Source organism: Lepus europaeus, chromosome 3 (assembly GCF_033115175.1).
Source record: "Lepus europaeus isolate LE1 chromosome 3, mLepTim1.pri, whole genome shotgun sequence".
In the NCBI taxonomy this organism is placed as follows: domain Eukaryota; kingdom Metazoa; phylum Chordata; class Mammalia; order Lagomorpha; family Leporidae; genus Lepus; species Lepus europaeus.
Window position 1 is genome coordinate 73057451 of NC_084829.1, and position 16078 is coordinate 73073528.

General features: G+C 39.3%; 1 protein-coding gene across 4 annotated transcripts in view; it reads left to right on the plus strand.

Moving 5' to 3' along the window:
* MYO6 (myosin VI) overlaps positions 1-16078 on the plus strand; it is a 175634-nt gene that overhangs the window by 68533 nt on the left and 91023 nt on the right. For all 4 annotated transcript variants that reach the window (XM_062186394.1, XM_062186395.1, XM_062186396.1 and 1 more), the window contains exons 3-4: positions 9392-9534; positions 13912-13981. In XM_062186394.1, the coding sequence (XP_062042378.1) occupies positions 9418-9534; positions 13912-13981 (187 nt within the window). In that variant the 5' untranslated portion in view covers positions 9392-9417. The remainder of the gene's footprint in view (positions 1-9391; positions 9535-13911; positions 13982-16078) is intronic.

Sequence of the window (16078 nt, forward strand, 5' to 3'; positions counted from 1 at the left end):
AACCTAATAAAATTTTTACTTTAATTTTTCACTCTTTTTTGTTAGCGTAATAACCTTAGCTGTGCCTCTTTAGCAGGAGTTATTGTTGGTGTTAGCCATTTCTGAGAATCAAATAGTTATGAACTCAGCTTTCCACATTGATACATTGGAGTGTCTTAAGCTTTAAAGTTATTTTGTAACAATGGTCAGTCATCAGGATTGGGGCTGTATTCAACTGAACCTTCAAAACGGATGTTGTGCAGGAGTCACTGTGCGCTTACTCCCCATGTGGGATCTCTGTCCTTAATGTGTTGTACTATGTGAATTAACAGTATAACTAGTACTCAAACAGTACTTTACACTTTGTGTTTCTGTGTGGGTGCAAACTGTTGAAATCTTTACTTAATATATACTAAATTGATCTTCTGTATATAAAGATAATTGAAAATGAGTCTTGATGTGAATGGAATGGGAGAAGGAGCAGGAGATGGAATGGTTGCGGGTGGGAGGGAGGTTATGGGAGGGAAAAGCCACTGTAATCCAAAAGTTGTACTTTGGAAATTTATATTTATTAAATAAAAGTTGAAAAAAAAATGGATGTTGTGGCTGGAATAGACATTTCCCTTTTTTTCATGCCTTACACTTAAAAGGATTGATTTCTATATTTTCTTTTCAGTATCTAACCCTAAAGCACCTTGTAGGTGCTCAGAAAATATACACAGGAAAAATAGATAAATGAATATCAATTTTTTTTTCATTAATTTGAAGTAGTCTCTAGGTGTTATTAATCTTTAGGTGTTTTTTTATTTCTTTGTCCTGAGTTTGGATTCGATGGTATATATTTTCTCCCCTTGTTCATGAATGTTTATTGCTGATAAAACTATAATAGTCATAGTAAAGTTCATTGCTGGTGTTTAATGTGTGATACAATATTATAACAATAAAATATTACTCATACTTGCTACAGCTAGAGAAAGATGATTTACTTGGAAATGTTTTTCTGGAAGGGCCCTTTCAAATGTAATTTAGTGATTAAAGGGACCCCTGCTGAAATGTTTTTGACAGTTTTGTCATACAAATAAGTTTTTATGGAGCTGAAGTGTTTGATAAAAGATTGTTTTAGGTACACACAAAATGTTGGAGCCACAGCCAGCTGCTACCTGGTGCCCAGTTTTCTCACTATCTGGAAACTTGGGAAGCTAATAGCTTTTAGGATATTCTGATACAGCTGAGAGGAGTTGCCAGTTTAAAGCTGTGTGCCAAAGGTGCATATAGCATTGTTTTTGTCAGCAAGGCTTGGCAGGGCCTGGCCAGTGAAAAAGTGATATTTTTAAAAGGGAAATTGGATACATCCACCCCAGTTCCCTGTGCCTATCTCTCCAGAGGGGCTCAGGGCTCAGGGCCTTCTTAGCAGCTGCTTTCCTCTTGGTGGCCAAGGCATCTGTTGTACCTCTTTAGGTACAAGATAAGCAAAATAAATAATAGTAGGAGGAATGTCTGTCGAAGGCACCCAGTAGAGGGTTCTGCCTACCCCATGTAGTGTTTCTTTCTTCCTTTTTGATATCTTATTTTTACTTTTTCAGCCCAGCCTTTTAGCTGGTACTAAAATTTTAATATCTTAGCTAAAAAAAAAAAAGGTTGTTACATATCACAACTGTACTTTAAAAGATATATTTATTTATTTGAAATACAGAGAGACTGAGAGAGGAGAGACAGAGATCTTCCATCCTCTGGTTTATTCCCCAAAAGCCTGTAACAGCTGAGTCCCCAGCTTGGATCTTCCAAGTGGTGGCTTGGAACTAAATACCTGAGCCATCACCTGCTACCTCCCAGGGCACACATTAGCAGGCCTGTGGAGCTGGGATTCCAACCCAGGCCCTCCCACAAGGGACTCTGGCATCCCAAGTGGTGTCTTGACCATTGTGCCAAATGCCTGACTCATAACCATACTTTTTAAATGATAATTTTTGCAGTTAATAGTGACATACCAGATAATGGCTCATATTTTGTGTTACAAATCTGACCATTTTGCTTATGGGTAATGGATGTTACTGGGATCATGACTGGCATTGAAGAGAAGAAAGAAACATGAATGTATTTGTCACTCTCACTTCCAGCGTTTGCTAAGGGGGCATCCTGGTGATTTGCTTTTCGTCTTTCAACAGAGACTAAATGAAAATGTAGAGTAGTACCTCAAGAAGGCTGTCAGTTATATTCTTCACATTAACTGGGACTTCTGTCGATTACTATAGTGCTTACTTTACAAATACACTATCTGTTGTCAGTCAAGTACTAAAAATGAGATAACTTTTGGTTGATGATGAGTTATTGTAGAACATTCCCCCTCTTTTCCTAAAGCTTCAGGGATTTTATATTTTCTTAATTAACCCCAGTGGTTCTTACTGTTTTTGTTTTGCCTTGGTATTCCCACATTGCTTATGTTAGTTAGCCTTTAATGTGTTTAAGGCTTTATTTATTTTTCATTCTGATGCTACATTTATCTTACACTTTTTTTTTAAATTTATTTTTTAAGGAATACAAATTTTGTAAGTACAACTTTAGAATATAGTTATTCTTCCTGCCATACCCACCCTCCCACCTACATTCCCACTCCTCCTCCTCCTCCTCCCTCTCCCCTTCCTAGTCTCATTCTCCATTGATTCATTTTCAATTAATTTTGTACACAGAAGATCAACTCTATATTAAGTAAAGATTTCAACAATTTGCACACACACACACACACACCAAAAACTGAGAATAGTTGGCAATTTCTGCATCTAAGTTCATAAGGGGCATGAGTCTAATTTTCATTTTTGCTTTGTCATCTGGTTTTGGAATCTAGGTGATTAAGGCCTCATAGAATTAATTTAGAAGGGTTCCTTCGCTTTTGATTTTATTGAATAAATTGAGGAGCTGGCACTGTGGTGTAGTAGGCACCAGTTTTTGTCCTGGCTGCTCCTCTTCTGATCCAGCTCTCTGCATATGGCCTGGAAAAGCAGTGAAAGATGGCCCAAGTGCTTGGGCCCTTGAACCCATGTACAGTTAACTCTCATAATACGACTCATTGAGAACAGAAGTCCTGCATGGGGAGTTAGTGCGCAGTGACTCCTGGTGTTAATTTAACAATTAACACTCTTATGTATGACATCAGTGACCACCCAAGGCTCTTGACATGAGCTGCCTAGGCAATGGAAGCCTTTTGAGTCCACAGACTCCATCAGTATTTGGACAAGGCCATGAGCAAAATGAAAGTTCTTTCTTCCCTTTAGAGAAAATGTAAGGCTTTTAGTGCAGGTGCAATGGGAATTGAGACTTTTTAAAAATTCCCTTTGCAGTATATTTTAAAGTACCCTTCATATGCAAACACATTTGATAAGAATTAATGTTGATCGCATGGGTTCTTTGAAGGATTTCTTGGGAATAGGAACACATCTAGAAGAATTTTATTGTCTTTGGTGGGATGAGTAGATTGGACTCCATTAATGAAGGATAATTTATACTATAATTATTTAAAATTACAAAAACAAAAACAATTAAAAGACTTTAAAACAGATTTGTTTTAATGAAAATCTTTCACAGATTAGTATTTGGGGCTGGACTTATGGTATAGCAAGTAAAGCTGCCTCCTGTAACATTGACATCGCCTGTGAGTATAGGTTTGTGTCCTGGCTGCTCCGTTTCCCAATTAGCTCCCTGATAGTAGCCTGGGAAAGACACTGGAAGATGGCCCAAGTGCTTGGGCCCCTGCTCCTTACATATGAGACCTGGAAGAAGCTCCTGGCTACTGGCTTCAGTCTGGCCCTGCCCTGGCCATTGCAACCATTTGAGGAGTGAACCAGCGGATGGAAGATCTCTGTTTTTCCCTCTCTCTCTGTAACTCTGACTTTCAGATAAATAAATCTTAAAAGAAATGTTTGGTAGAATAAAGCAAGTGAAAGCCTTAGGTCCTGGGCTTATTAAAAAAAAGAATATAATGTTTAATTTAATAGAGGAGGACATGATTGTTCAGAATATCTTTCAGGCAAAGAATATCATTATGTATATATCACATAGTCAGAGCAGGACAAGGTAGATAAGAAACTGGGCCAAATTTACCTGTTTCAGGGGCAGTGGATGTCTTTGGTGATATTGCCCAATGTAGCTCTAGGTTGGAAATAACTCTCCAGGATTTTAAAAGTATTGTTTTATTTGTCTGTTGCTTTGAGAGTCACTGAAGCCATTCTGATTCATGATCTATTGGATACACCCTGGTTTTTTTTTACCCCCCTTTTTTTCCCCTTATGGCTCTCTAAATGTGCAGTATCTTTATTCATGGTGCTCCGAAGTTTGACACTGGCATCTTTTTGTTATGTGTATGTTTTTCACTGTTATCTTTGAGAACTCAGTGGATATTTTGGCTAGACTCTTAAAAAGATCATGTCTTCTATTTGTGAAGAATTTTCTCTGCATATTTCAAAGCTTTCTCCCTTTTTTTGTGGGGTAGGAATAGAGTAGTTTTCCTGGTATTTTGATGATGAATGTTTTTATTTTTTTAAAAAAATATTTATTTGAGAGGTAGAGTGGCAGAGAGAGGGAGAGACCGAACGAGAGCGAGAGATCTTCCATTTGCTGGTTCACTCCCCAAATGGGCACAATGACTGGGACTGGGCCAGGCAGAAGCCAGGAGCATGGTGTTCTGTTCTGATCTCCCACATGAGTGGTAGGGACCTATGTACTTAGGCTATCTTCTGTTGTTTTTACAGGCACATTAGCTGGAAGTGAAGCAGTTAGGACTCCAGCTGGTGCTCTGATATGGGATACTGGCATGGCAAGTGGTAGCTTAACCTGCTGTGCCACAATACTGGTCCTTCATTTTCATAACTTTTCCCTCCCTACTTTCTATTTCTTTCTAGGCTCTCTGAAAGGTTACCTTAACTTTATCTTCCATATATTCCAGTGAGTAATTCATTTCTATTATCTTGTTAAAAATTATTCTGACATTTGTTAAAATCGGAAGGAAGACTTTATCCATGACAATTGAAATAGGCATGTATTTTTATTTCTCTGCTAGAAGTATACTAGTCTGCTTGAGCTGTCTTAACAAAATACCACAAACTGAGCAGCATAAACAACTGAAACGTATTTTCTCAGAGTTCTGGATCCTAGAAATATGAGAGCTGTATGTCAGCATGATTGGTTTCTGATAAGAGCTTTCTTTCTGGCTTGCAGACAACTGTCTTTTCAGCCTGTGCTAAAGTGGCCTTTCCTTGGGGCATGTCCATGGAGATAGAGATTTCTCTATCTTCCTCTTGTGCCAAAGCTACCTGTCCTATCTGATTAGAACCCTATACATATGGCCTTATTTGCCTTGAGTTATCTTTTGAATGCCGTATTTCCATGTATGGTCACATGAAGTATTTAAGGCTTTAACATGTGAATCTGGGGACAACACGGTTTAGTCCATGCAGACATATAGCATTCAGTTCATAACAAGGACTATTGCAGTAGGGGACATTGAAGGCCTGAAATCTGAAAATAGCAAAGTCAGTTGAGGATTTGTCGCGTAGGAACAGAGTGAGGGAGTGAGAATGGGAAATTCTTCAGAGAAGGCATGAGGAGTGTGATGGTTCTTGCTATCAGCTTCTTGCTTGAGGTAGGCTAAGGACTTACACATTAAGAATGATGAGGGAGAAGGAACTTAATCAAATATCAAAGGTGGGGAATTCTTCCTAAACTGACTTCACAGGATTCTTGCTAGCCTGGTAGGGATAGAGACAGAGGCCAAGGTCAAAACCTTATCAAGTGGAAGAGGAGCCTAGCTAGTTGGTCAGAGAGATGTCAGCATGCAGCAGTTTTTGTGTGCATACCCTTGCTTTTTCCTAGAGTTTTTCACTCCAGAGATCTCTATCTTTTCCAGAAGATAACCTGTCGCCTTGGCAGGAGGGATCAGAGCAGTAGGACGTTTTCTCAGCAAAATTGAGGAGTGAACCAGCGAATGGATGATTAGTCTCTTTCCCTCTTTCAGATTAATAAAAAAAACCATAAAAATAAGGAAAAACAATTAGAATAGTCAAGGAAATTTGCCATTCTTTTTTTGATGTTGAGGGTTTTGCTTTTGCTGAACTGCCACAAGATCATTGTCTTGAAATTGGTGGCTTCAAACAAGCGATTTGGGAGGAGGGGACTGGGAGTTGTGTGACTAGTGTCTGTTGGGTGCCACACAGTGATGATCTCAGTTTTATGTCATTTAATCCTCACAGCGATTCTGTAAGGTAAGTGATATTATCCCACCATATGGATAAGGATAAAGATAAAGATCAAAGAGGTTAAGTAATTTGCTTAAGAGGTAGTATAAAAGTGGTGGAACTGAATTGCAAGCCTAGGTTTTACAGCCTTCCAACTCCCTCTAGTTTACTATCTCCTTTAACTCTTCACAAACTAGGTAAACCGTTCATTCATTTACCACCAGTAAATATTGGTGATGGTGGGGTGTTGTGTCCTACGGGATCAATGGGAATGACGTGGTCAGACTTACTATTCACTAAGATTGCTGGTGATCTGTGTGGAGCAGCAAGAGTAGAAACAGGCATGTAAGTTAATTATAGAAATCCTAGTAAAAGGCAATGTTGATTTGGATTAGGGTAGCAGGGGAGATGCCAAGAAGTGGGTGGATTTGAAGTGCCTGTTAGAGATAAAGCTGACAGATTTGGGGGTGCTATGAAATTGAAAGGAGCTAGAAGAATTGAGGGTGACTCCAGGTTTGATTGGAACTAAGTATTGTTTGTGTCTTTACTGATATGGAGACAGCAGTCTGGGATGGTGCACCATAATAATAATGTTGCACGTATTGGCTGAATCCATGAAGAGGTGTCTAGGAGGAAAGTAGATATCTGGGTACTCATTGGATGTCTTGGCTGGAGAAATAAATTTGGAAATCACTCACATATAAATAGTGTTTAAAGCAACTGAACCAGATTTGATTATCTAGGGAAAGAGTACAAGTGTACATGTAAGTCTGAGACAGTGTTTTGGATTCACTTTTATGAAGAATCTTTATCTAATTTTTTTCACTCAGAATTACACATAAAGGCTGCTAGGATTTACTGGATATGAGAAGCAACCCACTTTGTAGCCACTACCAAGAAGACATACACCAATTGGCACATTTTAAATGTGCCAGTGATTAGCATCTTTTTGTCTGGTCTGTATGCCAAACATTCATAACTTTCAGGAGGGACTGCACCTGAGGGCACCCATACTAGGGGTCCCAAATTTGAGACTTCCACTAAGAGCAGCATCATGACACAGGAAGCAGTTCTTTAAGCAGTGAAAAAAGTCAGTTTCTGTTGAGATGCTGGAACTGGAATATCTGGTATCACTTACTAGCTGATCACTGTTATCCATTCGTTTTATAGTATTCAGGCTCATTAAAACGAAGTATGTTTTTTAAAGATTTATTTTATAGTTACAGAGAGAGGTAGAGTCAGAGAGAGACAGGTTCACTCCCCAAATGACCACAACTTCCTAAGCTGAGCTGATCCAGAGCCAGGAGCTTCTTCCGGGGCTTTAGCTTGCTGCACCACAGCACCAGCCCCAAAAGTGAAGTATTTTGAATGTCATGGAACCTTTGGGCTACTCTTGATAGAATTGTAAATGTTACATCTAAGAATGCCAAATATGAAAGAAACCTTATATAAACATTTGAAAATTATATTGGAATTCACAATCGGCAAAAACTGGAAACTGTTCAAATATGCATCTACAGGACAACTGGGAAGCAATTGTGGTATAGTCTTCCACTACACTAGCACATACAATAACTTGGTTGAATATTTTGAAAATCGAAACACTCCTTTCATTCAAAAGAAACCAGACAGGAAAGAATAAATCTGAATTATATCATTTATATGAAGTTCAAGAACACGTAAGGTGCTGGTACTGCAGCACAGTGGGTTAAGCCTGCAGCACCAGCATCTCATATGGGTGCTGGTAAGAGTTCTGGCTGCTCCACTTCCAATCTAGCTCCCTGCTAATGTTCCTGGGAAAGCAGCAAAGGATTGCCCAAGTCCTTGGGCACCTATACCTACATGGGAGACCCGGAGGAAGCTCCTGACTGCTGGCTCCTGGCTCCTGGCCTTGGATCAGCTCAGCTCTGGCCTTTGCAGCCATCTGGGGAGTGAACCATCGGATGGAAGACCTCTCTCTCTCTCTTTCTCTCTCTACCTCTGCCTCTGTCTCTGCCTCTCTGTAACTTAATATTAAGTTACTCTTTGTAATTTAATATTAATTTAAAATTAAATTAATATTTAATTAATAAATATTTAAAAAAGATTAAAAAAGAACATGTAAAACTTGACTGAACATTAGGGTCGGGATTGATCAAATGGAGACAAGGGAGAACTTTCTGGGATAACAAATATTTGAGGTTTAAGTTAAATGGCTATATAGCATTTGTCTGAATTCATAAACTTGCTTACTTAGATTGGTACATTTCACTGTGTATACATTTTACCTCAGCAAAAGAAAATAAGAAAAGAACAAAAACCCAATTTCTGAGTAGTGTTGTAAGAATGCGTATAGGGAGCATCTCAGAGTGTTGGGCAAGGTTTCCCAGAGGAAGTGATCTCTCTTTTTATCCCTTCAGGTCCAAAATGACTTAATTTTCCAACTCTTTATTTTTTTAAGATTGATTTATTTATTTGAAAAGCAGAGTTACAGAGAGGCTGAGTACGAGAGAGAAAGAGCGAGCGAGCGAGAGATCTTCCATCTGCTGGTTCATTTTCTAAATGGCTGGAGCTGAGCCGATCCAAAGCCAGGAGCCAGGAGCTTCTTCTGGGTCTCAGATGTGGATGCAGGGTCGCAAGGACTTGGGCCATCTTCTACTGCTTTCCCAGGCCATAGCAGAGAGCTGGATCAGAAGTGGAGCAGCCAGGACTTGAACTGGCCCCCATATGGAATGCCAGCACTGCAGGCAGCGGCTTTACTGGCAATGCCACAGTGCCTGCCCCAAATTTTCAGCTTTCAGCAGCTAACTGCACATAGTTATATCTGTTCCTACAATCGAATTTATTATGCAAGCTAGCATACTTTGAATAGCAAGAGGGAGTGCTATTATAAATTATACTGGAACAACTAGTGGAAACTGTGACCATTTCTGTTTCTGTCCTGGTCCTAGTGTAGTCCTTTACTGCAATTTCAATTGAAGAAAGACAGTGGTAGAGCAGGTGTAACCTGAGGGTAGAGCAGCCTCTGCTTGGCCTTATCTAAGGTGAATGAAGGGGCAAGGGCAGCATGTTGTAGGGAGGGCAGGGGGATTCTCTGTGGTAGGGGCAGATGTATTTCTGTGTGTTAGAATTTACATGTGAATTTTTAAAGATATTTGATTTGTATTTCCAAAGTTATTTATGTTCATTTATCTGTTCCTTTGAAACAGGCTATAGTGGATAGCCCCCTTCAAAAATGGAGGATGGAAAGCCCGTTTGGGCACCACACCCTACCGATGGATTTCAGATGGGCAATATTGTGGATATTGGCCCTGACAGTTTAACAATTGAACCCTTGAACCAAAGGGGCAAGGTGAGTTTCTCAAAAAATTTTCAAAATGTGATTTCTTTTAAAAAATAGTTGTCTTTTTTGAAAGAGCTGCCTCTCTGCTTAATGAAGTAGATGTCCCTGGCATAGTATATGGAAAAGGTAGTTTCTAGTAAGTGAATCTTACTTTTCTACTGATTTCTTTGTAATACATCAGAAGTGCATACCTTAAGGAAGAAATGATAAAATCAGATGTAAATTTTGGTGAGCCTTTCATAATCACATTCTTAATAACAAATAACTAGATGATAAAATACAAGTAATAATGTATTTTTATTCCTTATGTCATATTGCTATAATATTTATGATTGTGATATATTCAACATGTTAAGTAAAAATATGAAAAGTGAATTGGGTCGGTTATCAAATTTTACTTTTTTCTTTAGCTTACAAATAAGATTTTTTTTTAAAAAAGCTTTATTTTCTTACATTTATTAGCATGGATCTGGGTAAGTTTCTGTAAGATACTTAAGCCTTAAATTTTCACATCTAAAATTATTTTTGTGATGATAATTTTCAAAGCATAAAAATAACTTTGAAGTCTGTACACATGGGATTTATTTCCTTTCATGCTTACATGCAGAGTAGAGTAGACACTGTTACAAAAAATGGAAGTTTTGGGGAAAAGTTACCAGGAGTTTTGCATTGCTTACAGAGAAGACATCCTTGTAAATGCCTCCCTTTCAGTCTTCATGGGATCTGGTATGGATGATTTCGGTGGGAGAGCCTCAATAAATATCCCTATTAAACAGCTCTTCTGTCTAAATTAAGTTTGTGGGTGTCATTTCTGTTTACTTTGGACTCTGCAGATGTTCATGAATAATTTATATTCTACCCATACATGGTTAACTAATGCCATATGACTACCGTCCTTCTGGGAACCTTAGAAAAACAAGGTAGATTTCTCAGGAGGTCTTTTCACAGAGAAAACTATTCTGTTACTGTAAACAACCCAGGATCCGCAATGCATAATATATAATGTGCCTTGTTAGAGGAGGCCAATTAAAGATACCCTCAGGATAGGAAAGACAGAGTGTTTCTAGTTTTTCCTCTTATTAACAGGTACCTATTTGTACTTACAATGCAGTACACGTTAAAAAAATTAAAAAAAAAACTCAGTTATTTTATGTATTTGAAACTTTTTGATTTTTCTTTGACATATTTTTATAAGCACAGTAAGTCAAAAGGCCAAAATGATATGCAAAGTATATTTCCTAGGTATATTCTGTTATAACCACAAGTGACAAAATAATTCAGTTCAAGGATAGAAGAAATCTTATTTATGGGGAAATGGTTTTTTCATATTTTAATATGCTTTTAACTGTGCCTTAATAGTATTAGTCAGGCATGTATGTAGAATCAATAGAAACAGTTTACATTGTGGCATCATGTAAATATTATGAATCTGTGGGTGATTCTGTAAACTAGTTTAAGTTGCTTTTAAAAAATATTTTTGAGACTTAACAAATTCTTAGGATTCTTTTAATATTAATTTCTTCACTTATTTTCTGAACAGGGTCTTAAGAAATTCTAAAGTGTCTTAATAACCAGGTAGTACAGGGGTAGGGAACCTGTTTTCTGCTAAGGGCTGTTTGGATATTTATAACACCATTCTCAGGCCATACAAAAGTAACAACTTAAAAATTAGATTTATGGAATTTCAAGTCCCACCCGCAATGGCCCTGGCAGGGCCAAATCAAATGATTTAATGGCCCGCAGGCCAAACATTCTCCACCCCTGGAAAGATACGTAAGAGAAATCATCTTTTGCCTGGATGATTCTTGGTCCAGAGATCATCATCCTGTAAACATTTTATGAAGGAACTAAGTCTGTAAAGCGATGGACTGTAGAGTGGAAGCACAGAGGAGGAAATGGTGTCAGCTGTGGTGGGGGACATATCTTTGATGAGAATGATGGCTTTTCAGGTTTTTTTCTTTGTGATCCTTTGCAAAAAAATAGATTTTATATTGCATTGAGTATGTATGTCATGTGTGAGAGTTTATAAGAAATAGACTTTTGGGGCCGGCGCTGTGGCGTAGTGGATAAAGCCACCACCTGTATTGCTGGCATCCCATATGGGCATGGGTTCTAGTCTCAGCTGCTCCTCTTCCGATCCAGCTCTCTGCTGTGACCTGAGAAAGCAGTAGAAGATGGCCTAAGTCCTTGGGTCCCTGCACCTGTGTGGGAGACCTGGAACAAGCTCCTTGGCTCCTGGCTTTAGATCAGTGTAACTCCGGCTGTTACAGCCATCTGGGGAGTGACCAGCAGATGGAAGACCTCTCTCTCTGCCTCTGCCTCTCTGTAACTCTGCCTTTCAAATACATAAATAAGTCTTAAAAAAAGAGAAAAGAAATAGACTTTTTATGCCAACACATATGTGTTGTGTCTGTTTGCATTAGTGTGTATTTTGAAACAAAACAGTAGGTCAAATGAAACATTCCTAACACATCCCTTCTGTATGTTCCAACATCTTTTTAATTCTGTGGAAAATGCTGTCTCGTCCCTCTTCAGACTAAAGCTCATAATATATGGCATCTGAGGGTCTGTATTTCTTTTCCCTATGTACTTTGCTGATCTTAAATTTTGTCCAGAAGCTGTCTCCCACTCATACTTTCGCCACACACTTATTCTTCTGTGCCTGTTTCTCCTCTTCCCTCCACCCCTTCCACAAGTGTTTGGTCCTCGTCATGAGTGTGGTGTGAGGTGCTTTCTGTCGCTCACAGTGCTCTTGCCTGCGGTGCCACACCCCACAGCCCTTTGCTTAACAAGTACTGATTGATCTTTCAAAACAGTAATTGAGGTCACCTCTTTCCAGGGATGTCTGATCTCTCCCTCCCACCCTGCAATGGAGTTGACCATTACTTACTTTTTTCCCTTGAGGAGTGGTATGCATTCTTGGCTCTCCTGTAATCTTTATTGAAGATGATTGTTTACATTTGTCTCCTCATCTCTGCTAGACTGTAATCTTCTCAAGCACAGGGGTTCTTTTGTTTGTCCTCTCATTGGAGCTTGGTACACTGTGTTTGATGTGCGGTAGGTATTTAAGAAAAATTTCCTCCCTCTAAGAGAACAAAATTGTTTTCATTAAACAAATTTTCTCTTAGGAGGGGGAAGAGCAGGCTGGTTAGTTTGGAAAATGAAGAATGAGGGATGGACAGAACCCTTCTTTTGGGATGCATTCCTGTTCTTTCAGGCTTCTCATTTATTTATTTGAGAGGTAGAGTTAGACCAAGATAGAGACAGACAGAAAGGTCTTCCATCTGTTGGTTCACTTCCCAAATAGCCGCAACAGGAGCTGGGCCTATGTGAAGCCATGGACCAGGAGCTTCTTCCAGGTCTCCCACATGGGCACAGAGGCCCAAGCACTTGGCCCATCTTCTACTGCTTTCCCAGGCCAAAGCAGAGAGCTGGATTGGAAGAGGAATAGCTGGGACATGAATTGGTGCTGGCACCCATATGGGATGCTGGTGCTGCAGGCAGAGGCTTAGCCTACTACCCAGCAGCATTGGTGCCTTTCAGGATGCTTTTAACTTCATTCCAGCAACTCTTGTCATGGCACCCCTGCCTCTCACCCCTCTCCAAGTGTGTTTCTGTGAGAGACAGACCTGTGTGCCTAACATGATGGAACATTTCAGATTTTGAGTTTTTGGTTTAGGGATACTCAACCTGAATATATAAACTTTAAAATTTTTATTTTTTAAATGATCATTTTTTTTTTTTTTTTTGACGGGCAGAGTAGACAGCGAGAGAGAGAGAGACAGAGAGAAAAGTCTTCCTTTTCGCCGTTGGTTCACCCTCCAATGGCCGCTGTGGCCAGCGCATTGTGCTGATCTGAAGCCAGGAGCCAGGTGCTTCTCCTGGTCTCCTATGCGGGTGCAGGGCCCAAGGACTTGGGTCATCCTCCACTGCCTTCCCAGGCCATAGCAGAGAGCTGGCCTGGAAGAGGGGCAACCGGGATAGAATCTGGCGCCCCAACCGGGACCAGAACCCGGTGTGCCGGCACCGCAAGGCAGAGGATTAGCCTATTAAGCTATGGCGCCAGCCTTAAATGATCATTAAATAGTATATCTATGTAAGCTTAATATGCTTCTTGTTTTGTTCTACTGTAGCTGTAAGAGCCTGGGATGTTTATTTACTCATTTTAATTTTTGATTTCATGTCCATGGTAATAGTAGAAAATGTTTTGAGTAAACCTATTGCCCTATTTTTGGGTTAATGATTTGTTAAATTGTAGGACTTGTGTTAAATTCTAATAAAGAGCATGCTGTTGCTATTATGTTACAATGCATGCAACCAGTTAAGTGCTTTCATTTTTCTTATTATGTGTGTCTCAACTTTAATGAGTTTTGTTTTCTTTGTTAGACATTTTTGGCTCTCATAAACCAAGTGTTTCCTGCAGAAGAGGACAGTAAAAAAGATGTGGAAGATAACTGTAAGTATCAAGTTAAAAGTCAGTTCTCAACACACCACCCCTCCAAAAAATCAGTGGTTGTAATTAGTATACTATATTGGTTCAGGAGAAAATGTGACCTTTTGACATGAAGGTTCAAAAGTGCTAAGTCTTTATTATCTCAGAGTTGCACTTTGCTGAAAGAATCTGTTGACTGTGTACTTTTAGTGTTATTTCTGGGTGTAAATGAAGGGAATGGTAATGTGAGGCTGGAACTAAAGGTCTCTTTGTAGTAGTCTTGAAAGTTACTTTGAACCTTATGAAGAGTCAGGTGGTTTTTATAGTAGTATATTTGGTTCAGTAATTTGAAATTTGAGTCAGTAAGGAGTCAATTAATATCACTGTTTCAAGCAGACATTTTCTTAAAATACTATGTAATAATTACTGATTAAAATATTATTTCAGGACTTTATACTAAATACAGAATTAATTTATCTTAGCATATTTTCTAAAAAAAATTTCATCCAGTGAACAGGCCATGTTTATTCCTACATTTTCACTTGTAAGGTGTAATCACATTTCAGTTTGGGAGGAGGTCAGTTGGGTTTAAGAATCATGTCCAGTTGTCATGAATTTAATTAAAGGTATCTGACATTAACTCTTCACCTAAAGAAAAAAGATACAAGACAGGATTCTATGTATTCTCACTGATTTTTTTCTGAAGTTTGCATTTGAGGCAGCCTATCCCAATCTGTAGAATAATGGGGGTAAATGAGAGCCATGGACGATGGAGACAGGCAAGCTTAGTTCTCATGCTGACTGTGCTGTTAGGAAGTTCTGTATGTCCCTAGGAAGTATCTCCCTTGAGCGATTCTCATCTGTCAAATGGGAGTAGTAATGTGGATATCATATGCTTAGACTTGATGTATTTAAAAATGCCTGACACAGTGCCTGACCTCTCCAAATTCTCAAGGTCTTTAATCAATTGGTTCACTCCCAAAATTGGCCACAAGGGCAGAAGCTATGCCAATCTGAAGCCAGGAGCTTATTCTGAGTCTCCCATGTGGGTGCAAGGGCCCAAGCACTTGGACCATCTTCTACTGCTTTCCCAGGCTGTAGCAGAGAGCAGGATCAGAAGATGGGCAGCCAGGACACGAACTAGCACCCGTTTGGGATGCTGGCTGCAAGTAGAGGCTCTTAACCTACTACTGCTCTGGCCCATGCATTTTATTTTTTAAATTATTAAAAAGTTTATTCTTTTGAATATAGTTAATTCTATGAATATTTAGGTATAAAAATAATCAGTTCACATCAGGATTTTCATGTAAATAGCCAAACCAAGTATCCCTAGGTCTTCTGCATATTAGAAAAAGGGCAGTAAGTAGGGTTTAGGTAGAGTAGGAAGTGATTCTGAGACCCTTGTGAACATGCCTTGGTCATACCTTTAGGGAGGTGTAGGCAGTAGAGACCTATGTCTCATTCTGACAAACTGAGGGTTGCAAATATTTCCCACTCTATGTTTCCTTTTCTGTGTCCTTATAAAAATGAAATAGACTAGGGGCCTGCACTGTGGCACAGAGGGTTAAAGACCTGGCCTATAGCACAGGCATCCCATATGTATGCTTGTTCGAGTCCTGGCTGCTCCACTTCCAATCCAGCTCTCTGCTCTGGTCTGGTAAAACAGTAGAAGATGGCCCAAGTCCTTGGACCTCTATACCTAAGTGGGAGACGTGAAGAAGCTCCTGGCTCCTGGCTTTGGATCGGCTCAACCCAGGCCATTGCTGTCATATGGGGAGTGAACCAGTGGATGGAAGACCTCTCTCTATTTCTACCTTTACTTCTCAAGTAAATAAATAATTTTTTTAAAAAGGGAATTTTTTTTACATGTTTCTAATTAAAAAAGATTTTAAAATAAAAAAAAATGAAAATGAAATAGACAGAATGGCATGATTTAAGAAGACCATCCTAGCCATATTCTTACTGTCATTGGCAGATATTTTACCAGTTATGGATTTTTTTAAAAAGATTTATTTATTTACTTGAGAGGCAGAGTTAGAAAGAGAGGTCTTCCATCTGCTGGTTCACTCCCCAGATGGCCACAATGGCCAGAGCTGGGCCGATCCAAAGCCAGAAGCCAGG